We start from the raw sequence: 9,174 nt of genomic DNA on the forward strand, positions 1-9,174 counted from the left end.
ACTTAAAAAAAATCTTACTTTTACGATTTTTACAAAAAAAAAAACATTTTAGGGGCAGTTGACTCAATAAAATCACTTCTAAAAAATGATGTTTAAGAACAGTAGATTTAATAAAACCGTCCTAAAAAATTGATTGTTAGGGATGGTTTAAAAACCGCCCCTCAAACTATCTTATTTATTTTGATCGTATCTAAAAATCTTTTTGTGTGTTAGTGTGGTGAACTTTGGTTGTAGATGAATGAGCTCTACCGTCGGCGACAAGCAAGCAGCAGGGGGGCCTGTACTTCCCGCCGTGATGGTGGTGGAAAATGGTTAGGCGAAGACGGCGGTAGGAACGTCGTCGTGGTCAAAGTGATTAGGCTGGTCATGCATGATAGAGGGTTGCGAGTTACGACTTCAACCGTGGTCGCAACAGGAGCCAGGTGGGGCAGTGAGTGGAGAAGGCAAGGGAGATTGCACGTAGATGGAGCTGAATAGATGTCAGTATGGGCGTGATTGGTTGCAGAGCAAGCCTCGAGCCAGGATGGTCAGGCTATGTAGGACCAAAGAAGTTGGGTTGAGCTCGTATAAGTGGTCGTGTTTGGTTGTCTTTGTTGTTGGTTCAGTACGAGATGAGGTCATGTTTGGTTGCATGCATGCATCAAAATTTTGGGTGTCTAACACATGGGCCCCTGCACCATGCGTGAATCAGGCCGTCCTGCATGGAGAGGGATGTGGAAATTGAGAAGACGGAGGCATGTGGGGTGGAGGAGAGCATATGAATGAAAGTATGTAGGCGAAATGTACGAGCAGGGAAACCAAACACGGCCGCAGTGCACAGATACCGGATGGGCCTTCCTACGGCGTGAGTGAGGCAACCAATCACGCCCTATGTGACATTCAATCTAGGCTGCTGCTTCCTCGTCTAATGGCCAGGAATTCGATAGATTTAGGGTGCAAATTTCTGTCATCAGATTTCAGATAACTAGCGTGGCCTTATCCTGTTTCGTCGGGAAAAAAAAGGGCACAGATGGTATAGCACACAACCAAAGTATATTAGAAGTGGCAGTTCAGAAATGATGATAAGGAAGCTTCTTATTGTACCATTGGCTGCAAGTACTGTCCTCCGGTCGCTCCTGGCTTCGTAGCTAGTTATAGCTGTCGTACCAGCATCTTTCAAACAGTGTAACGATCGAACTCTTTGTGCAGTTAACTTTTAGCTCAAAAAAACAAACGAAGAAAAGGTTAGCCCCATTACTACCTGGTTCCTGATGAGTCCTGAGAGGCCACTTTGCTTGCCACACCGTAAACTAGCAATCATGTGTGATTGTGTGATCTTCTGTAGAGTGGGATGGGCTTTGTTTCCAGGAGCAATCATGCATTAGTTGCGGCTACTGTATCCGTGTATAGGAGTATGTTGATAGCAGTCGATAGTGGAAGGTAGTGGTCATATATAAAAATTAAAGTGATATAGAATTATATATAATATATAGAGAGACGGCTTAATTTAACTCTGCGTGGGGGAACTAATAGCATAGCTATTGTGCTTTCATTATTTACCCACTCTTCCTAATGGTCAGATGTCTGAGTTCTCGGGAGATACTGTATCTACTTCTGCTTTGATTTTTCATCCATCGAGCTGAATGTCAATCTTTATATTACATGTTTATAAGCCAACGGTGAAGGTTGTTGCCTGAAAAGATACTATATTTTAGACACCTAAAATATAGCAAGTTCCTTATTTACCCGGCTATATATATACTGCCAGTGATAGTTTGGAACATGTTTGAGTGGTGACATGTGTCATTGGTAAGACTAATTAAGCATGGCCTATAATACTCTAGCTACTACTAATTTTTTTTGTCTCCTTTGGTGCGCAGATAAGGCTGTCTCCAACGGGAGATCCAGAATCCAAACCTAAAATAGGTCTCCAACACAATATATATAGCCTCCAATAGAGTACCTATATGGAAGACCCATTTTAGGCGCTAGGAGAGGCACAACCCAAATCTGAGTATCCAATCTCCTGAAGATCCATTTACAGAAAGGGTTATCTTTTGAGTTTTGTTGTTAAAGAAGACCAAAAATATATATTGAACTTTTTGCCTTTAGCACTATCAAAGGACGAAAGAGTCTGGTAGACATACGCTTGGGACAATTGCTGTCAGACTGATAGAAGCAGTGAGTACACTTTCAACCATGTCATCAGCACATTCTGGAAATGTCCGCGTGTTGCCGATACGACGTGCTACGTACTGCTACTACTCGTAACATTGGATGGAGCACGGCGGGAATCTTCCTCGGAAAGCGTTACGCACTAGAAAACGAGGCAGGGCGTTGTTGCGCGTTCCATCAAGTAGAAAAATTCAATGCATGGGCGGGGACCACGCTGCCTGCTGCGCGCTGAGAGCCTGAGAGTGCAGCCTATACATCATCACCATGGCACGACCTCTCCATTTTTTCCCCATGCAGGATGTCGCCGAGCACGACGCGGTATTATTACAGAGTTTATTACGATCTCACGGTCACAGAGCATCATATCATTTATATGCATGGCCGTGGAGGTCAGTCATCTCAAACGTTCATGGCCACGCCCATGCATGCATATTGTTACATCACGGCGCGCACCATAGCCATGGCGGATGCACCGCGCACGTCTTTACAACTGCCCTTTATTAATAGCCCGACGGGAAAATAAAAAGTAGAGCATAAACATATCTCCGCTGATCTTCTTTTATACACTTGGATGGCATATGCAATTGGGACACTTGGAAGAGACCAGGGCTTAGCTTGTCACGTGTAACCCCTAGAGTTTGAATCTCATCAGCTTACTGTTGATAACCCCTGATTCATCACGTACCAGAAGAAATAATGAAAGTTATTGACCTCCTATTGCAAGTTGTCGATCGTGTCAAAAGGGATTTATCAATGTACACGGTGTATGAGCCTGTTCGCTAGAACTTATCAGCTAGCTTATTAACTTAGAATCTACAGTATTTTCTTCTCACAACAAAATAGTTTCAGCCGACTTTAATATCAGCCGAACTGGCCCATTGCATGACCTTCGATTGCCGCACTTTTCTATTTGACCAGCTGGGCAGCCCCATGCCATGCGGCCACGGATGGGCGACGGCCACGGGCCTGTTCGGCTGACATTAAAATCGGCTTGCAGCTGTTTTGTTGTGAGAGAAAAATATTATAAGCCGAGCAAACAGGCCCCATGTACACCGCATCCACGTTTGTTTTTGGACCCAGACGGCCAGATAAGCCCTTTTCCTAACTCCTGACAGCCAGTTAAAAAAAAACTCCTGACAGCCCTGGCTGCTCCGGAGCCCGAGCCCAGACAAATCGAAACATCACACACGCATGCGGACCGCGACACGGACCGCCAGCGAGTATGGTGACAGCACCACCGGCTGGGAACGGACGCCGCCGCGCCGAGTTGGTGTGCGACCCCCCTGGACCCGGACCCTGGCCGGCCTAGGGCCCATCGATCGGTCTCCCCACTACGTTCCCATGCGTGCATTGACCAGCCGCCCGCCCGCGCGTCGGTGACGGACGGACGCGCCCGCGCCGCGCGGCACACGCACGGGCAGGAGAAAGAGGAGATATCGATCGAGCACCCGGCCCGGCATCCGCGTGCGTGCGGACGGGGGAAAACGCTGGAAACCCCCGTGATCTCGTGGACGCTTCGCCCCCGCTTTGGCTTTGGGTTCGTGGTGGGCGCGGCAGGTGCGTGCGAACACGTACCGGTCGGCGTACGGCTCCGCCAGCCCGTGCTGGCGTCGGTGGTTCCGCTTGCGCCCACCTAAACACGGACCGGGCGCCGAGGACTTGGGCGCCGCCGCTTAATGGGGTGGAGAGCACCAGCGTGGTACACCGACGCCGGCAGGAGTTGGCCAGCTAGCGGAAGCCGGAAGGAGAGGGCGCGCGACGTCCCGAGCCCAACGGTCCAATTTGAAGCCGAGTTTAATTTTCAGCCACGGGCCGGCGAGATTACCTGTCAAGCAACTGCAAAAGCGTTGAAAAACTAGAGGGCGTAACCCCAGGCGGGGCTGGAATTTGCGCCTTCTTTTGGACTTGGTGCTCGCCCGCGTTGAATGCAGGGCAAAGGACTCACTCCGTGTCACGGCTGTGTGCGTGAGTGAGTCCTGGCTCCTGGCCTGGCTAATAAGCTGTGTTCCAGCTCCTGCTAGGCTGCTACTACACATTCTTGGCTTCTATTTGAAGCAAGTCCCTTTCTGCCGTAAAGAAAAGGGACGGGCAAGCAAAGACAATTCTTCTTTTCTTACATAGGACCCCGCTGCACACTTTGGGAGCAATTGCGGGGGCGAAATGCAAAAGGCGTCAAGAACAATCTAGGGTTCGAGGCTAGCTACAGCCTTACAGGTGTCTGACTGATGATCTGCGGCCGATGCTGATCTTACCGTTTGATATACAGCCATTAGTAGCTGCCAGTAATGTAGAAAGCGACCCACGTTCAGTATGGATGGGAGAAAAAAATTGCCGAGGAAAGTGACAGCCTCTAGGGTCGTCGCCGTCATCGTCACAGCCTCACAGGCTCCCCCAGCCGGGCGCGGCTCGAGTTGCTTGGCCACGTCCATAGTTTCCAGCAGTGCTTTCTTGTTCTGCACTTCAGGCCAAGGCCATCAGGTCACAGCTTTGGATGGGTTAAATCGCGGGTCACTTGAGCAGTTGACCCTGCTAGCTCTGCTCGCCTCGCGTGCCACTCACCGCCGGGCCTCGTGACCAATTCCAACAAGGCCTTGCACCGAACGCTGAAGGCTCACTGCCTCGCTGTGAATACTGAACCCCAGATGCAGAATTTCAGAACGCTAATTAAGTCATTAAAAATGTCCTAAAAAGTCTCGATTTTTTCGTAATGCAACAAAATAAGTAAGTAGCGCGAGGAAATTTTTTGCTGTGATGACAGCGCCTCTTGTTTATCTCGCAGCCAAAGAGAGAGCGGAGGGCTTCCGGCACCGTTTTGCCTATAAAAAGTCCTACCAACTGCGCGTCCTGTTGAGACCCCAGAGCGCTCCATTCTGAAGGCGTGTAGCTGATCTCCCTCTGACCCGGGCCCTCTCTGCTCTGCTCATCCGCTGCCTCCCCCTGCTCGGAGTCGGAGCTTGGCGGCGGCATTCTCCGGCAATGGGGTGCAAGGCGTGCGACAAGCCCAAGCCCAACTACAGGAAGGGCCTGTGGTCGCCGGAGGAGGACCAGAAGCTCCGCGATTACATCCACCTCCACGGCCACGGCTGCTGGAGCGCGCTCCCCGCCAAAGCCGGTAAGACCGACAATTCGCCGCCGCTGCATGCGTCTGCATTCCTGTCGAGTGTGGGAGGAGCGGAATTGAGGTGGTTCGGGTGCATTGCATCCGGAATTCAGAACTCGAGCAGTGCCAATTGCCAGTTGCTCTGAGGTCTGAGGGGCGAGAACAGAGCCGTGTTATCTGAAGGAATCCTTCTGTTAAAATGATCATCATTTTAAGGAGTTCTCCTGCTGTTTTTTTTAATAGGGTATGACAAAAGAGTTCCTCTGGCCGGCTCACTCTCGAGAGCTGACTGGCCGCTTCTTTGCTGGAAATGAAAAAGAAAGCTCTCTGCCTTACGTTTCGTCGCACGCAGTAGTTTAATTTCATCTGATTGATCATAAACAAATGTGCATTAAGCATTGGTCTCAAAATTTGAGGAATTCTGTCTGTGGCGTCGGCATGCAGGGCTGCAGCGGAACGGCAAGAGCTGCAGGCTGCGGTGGATCAACTACCTCCGGCCGGGCCTGAAGCACGGCATGTTCTCCCCGGAGGAGGAGGAGACGCTGATGAGCCTCCACGCCACGCTCGGCAACAAGTAAGCACCACACCATCCATCCCGCGCACTGCTGCTTGACACCGTCGGTCTAGTCCTTCCCACGCAAATGATTGAGACGACACACAGTTCTCCACGTTGCCCTGCCTGCCCTCTCGCTTTTGCTGGCATAATTTTCTCCACACTGCTGCTACCGTGCTACGTAGCCGCTGCTATCCCTATCCTTGCATTTGTCCCTGTCCCTGCTCCGCTCCGCTGCTCGGCACGGGAGGCTGGCACCGCCGAGCTGGCGGGCCGCTTCTGGAACACGCAGAACCGATCGCAAAAAAAAAAAAAACGCGGGGGAAACCGGTGACGATGGCCGCCGAGACCTTTTCCGTAGTGGAGTCGTCGATGCTGACGTGCACGCTCCACGACGCTGCACACTCGAATTTCGGAGGAGATTTTTTCCCCCCCGCTCCGAGTGCACGTTGCGATGATTAGAACGATTTTGTCTTTGGCGCAATATGTATATTTGTTTATTACTGGATGGAAAAAGGTGTGGGCCTGCTTTAGTGGCGCAACAGGGACAAGTTGGGCCGGCTAAATAATGAGAACTTAGTAGAAACGCTAAATGCCATACAGTAGAGTTGCGTCTGGCTGCAAGTTATCTCAAACCCATTTCGCCCTCTCTTTATTATTATTATTTTTATTATTTTGCGTATACAGTAGTAGAGTATCATTTTGGGAGGGCGTTGTACAGGGGATTGGATTAGCAACAACATCGTCCTTTCAATATGTAGCACAAGCACACATGCCGTCGACTACTTGGACCAATCCGTGTCGGCCTGCGAGTTTAATGAGAACGGCTGCTTTGACAAATCCGAACTGGCACGTACTTGTAGCAAGCTAGTTGGCTCACGAGAAGATGAGATTCTTTATTGGGGGCCTTCGCAATTATGCCCACCAAAAAAATCAAAGGCCCGGCGGTGGCCCACGTGAATAGACTACGTACACGCTTGTCACTTTCGACCGAGCGACACATTTTTCTTTTCTTTAGCCATCGGCACGGGGAAAAGGCCGGAGGAAACCTCAGCGCTCGTAATGCAAAAGGTTGGGGTTTCCACTAACCCCACCGACAGAAACGAACGAGAGCTTGGGTGAACCGCAAGGCTGTGCCTGTGCGTGCGTGACATGCGATGCCAGCCTGACGCCTTTTCCCCCCACAAGTCCAACGGAGCTAGCGGCTTGGTTTGTTGATTGACGCCGATTTTCTGCTTGCAGGTGGTCTAGGATCGCACGGCACTTGCCTGGCAGGACTGACAACGAGGTCAAGAACTACTGGAACTCGTACCTCAAGAAGAGGGTGGACGGCAAGGAGGGTCCGAGCACGCCTGCGCCGGCGGCGTCCGCCGATTCAGACGACTCGCACTGCGTCAAGCCAGGGGACGACGGCACGGCGCAGGAGGCGAGAGCAGCCGACCGGCCGGCGGACTCCGGCTCGTCGGAGCCGCGCGAGTCGTCGTCGGCCGACTCGAGCTGCCTGACGGACCCGCCCGCCTGCAGGGCCCACGCCGCGCCCGTGGCGGCGCCCAAGGTCATGTTCGCGGACTGGCTGGACATGGACCTGGACATGGACATGGACTACATGGGCGGTGGTGGCCTGCCGCCGCCGGCCGTGGCAGCACCTGGTCTGGGCGCTGCGGGCGTGGCCAGCACGGGCGATCGCGATCAGCATCAGGTGTCCGTGCAGGTGGATGGGCCATCCGGTGTCGATGTGTCCCTGCACGGGTTCGGTGACAGCAGCGCCAGCTGCTGGGAGTTCCAGGAGCACTTCGACGACGGCATCGATCAGATGCAGACGGCCGGCTTCTACGACCTGCTCTCCATGAGCGACTACTTCGGCCTCAACTAGGCTCGGCCCTGGTTCTGGTTGGTGATCGATCGTCGTTGGTGGAAGGATTTGCGTTTTTTTTAATTTAAACTTTCATCCTGTTCACTAATGATGAAATTCGGCTTATGCTGAAATATTATGAGAAAAAAATATTAATTTATAGCTGAAAAGTAATTTTGAATAAGCTGAAACGAACAGAACCTTTGTTAGAAGTTTCCATGAAAGGCTTGCTTGTGATTGTAAATTATTGTCGTGTACTAGTAGGTATAGATATAGAAGAATTGAAAAGCAGATATAGAAGTCAAGGACCTACCGTGTAAAATGTTGTCGTGTTTGGGAGTGTTCGGCTGTCATTATAAATGGGCTTATATAAGCTGATTTATAAATTATGATATAGTATTTTCTCTTCCAACAAATCAGTCGTATAAATCAACGTACGCGACTTTATGAGTAGCCGAACACAGCTTTGTTGCGGTTGGCTTTGGAGAGTACAGCACCGACGGACGGAAAGAAAGAATTATTATTATATATAGGAATAGAATAGAAAAATACTGAGAGTAGCACGCTTGCAGCTAGCTATTGGGCTGCACAGTCTGTGTTTTCTTAATTCGAAAATGAGACATCATCTTTTTGTGTCTTTATTTTTCTTTCTTTTCCAACTGATGGACATGGACTGATGGGAGCTCATTTATTGTGGCAATCATCTTCGCTAGCACTGTATTATCAAATGGAAACATCTACGCAAATCTCTCACTTTCAGGGACCCGCTTTGAGGAGTGAGGACACTACCTTTTCTTTTCTCTCCATCGTCGGCGCGGGCTTTTTATGTTGTATATGTATGTATAGGAGTAACTAACAAATATAGTGAGATTCAAAAAAAAACTAACAAATATAGTGGCGTGTTATAATAGACCGTATTATATAGCTTGTGTGCCAACCGAACAGCTTGCGGCAAGAGCCAAAGTGCTAATTTTTGCAAGAAAACTCTAAAAACTAATTTCGAAGGGCTTCCGAAATGGTGAGTCGGCGTCATTGCGCTGACGTCTTCGGAGGGGCTCCGAATAAGAGATCAAGAGTGTGATACTCTAGTCTTCAGAAGAGAAACACGAAGATATATTCGGGAGATCAAGACTCCTCGGAATGGAAGGAAAGTGCCATTGAAATTCATCTATGTTCACAAGGGAGCCCAGAAATGTTCTAGAGGGCAACTGAAAGCGAGGGGGTGGCCACTAGCTTAGAAAGACAAGTCCGATTCGTGCTCTCACGACTCGAGGCTCCATGACACCCTATGATCGGGTGGAGGCATTTTGAGGACAACCAGATTGCAGCCATGCGCCCTAGCTAGCTTGCCATCCAACAACGACGACGGCCGCTGTCGCATGCCCACGCCGCCCCCACCATCGCTATAAGAAGATGACCTTGGCGAACCCTAGGATTTTGCCTATTGTACGCATCACACTTTCCCGGTGCATCTCCCTACCAAGTACTACCTCTCTCTTCTCCTACCATGTCATC

General features: G+C 50.3%; 1 protein-coding gene across 1 annotated transcript; it reads left to right on the plus strand.

Moving 5' to 3' along the window:
- Window positions 1–4,991: 4,991 nt before the first annotated feature.
- Window positions 4,992–8,015, plus strand: LOC136463927 (transcription factor LAF1-like). Its single transcript, XM_066462898.1, has 3 exons — window positions 4,992–5,266; window positions 5,699–5,828; window positions 7,050–8,015. Exons 1-3 carry the CDS (start codon window positions 5,131–5,133, stop codon window positions 7,678–7,680), a joined length of 897 nt encoding a protein of 298 aa, XP_066318995.1. The 5' UTR covers window positions 4,992–5,130; the 3' UTR covers window positions 7,681–8,015.
- The last annotated feature ends 1,159 nt before the right edge of the window (window positions 8,016–9,174 follow it).

Source organism: Miscanthus floridulus, chromosome 7 (assembly GCF_019320115.1).
Source record: "Miscanthus floridulus cultivar M001 chromosome 7, ASM1932011v1, whole genome shotgun sequence".
Classification (NCBI taxonomy): Eukaryota; Viridiplantae; Streptophyta; class Magnoliopsida; order Poales; family Poaceae; genus Miscanthus; species Miscanthus floridulus.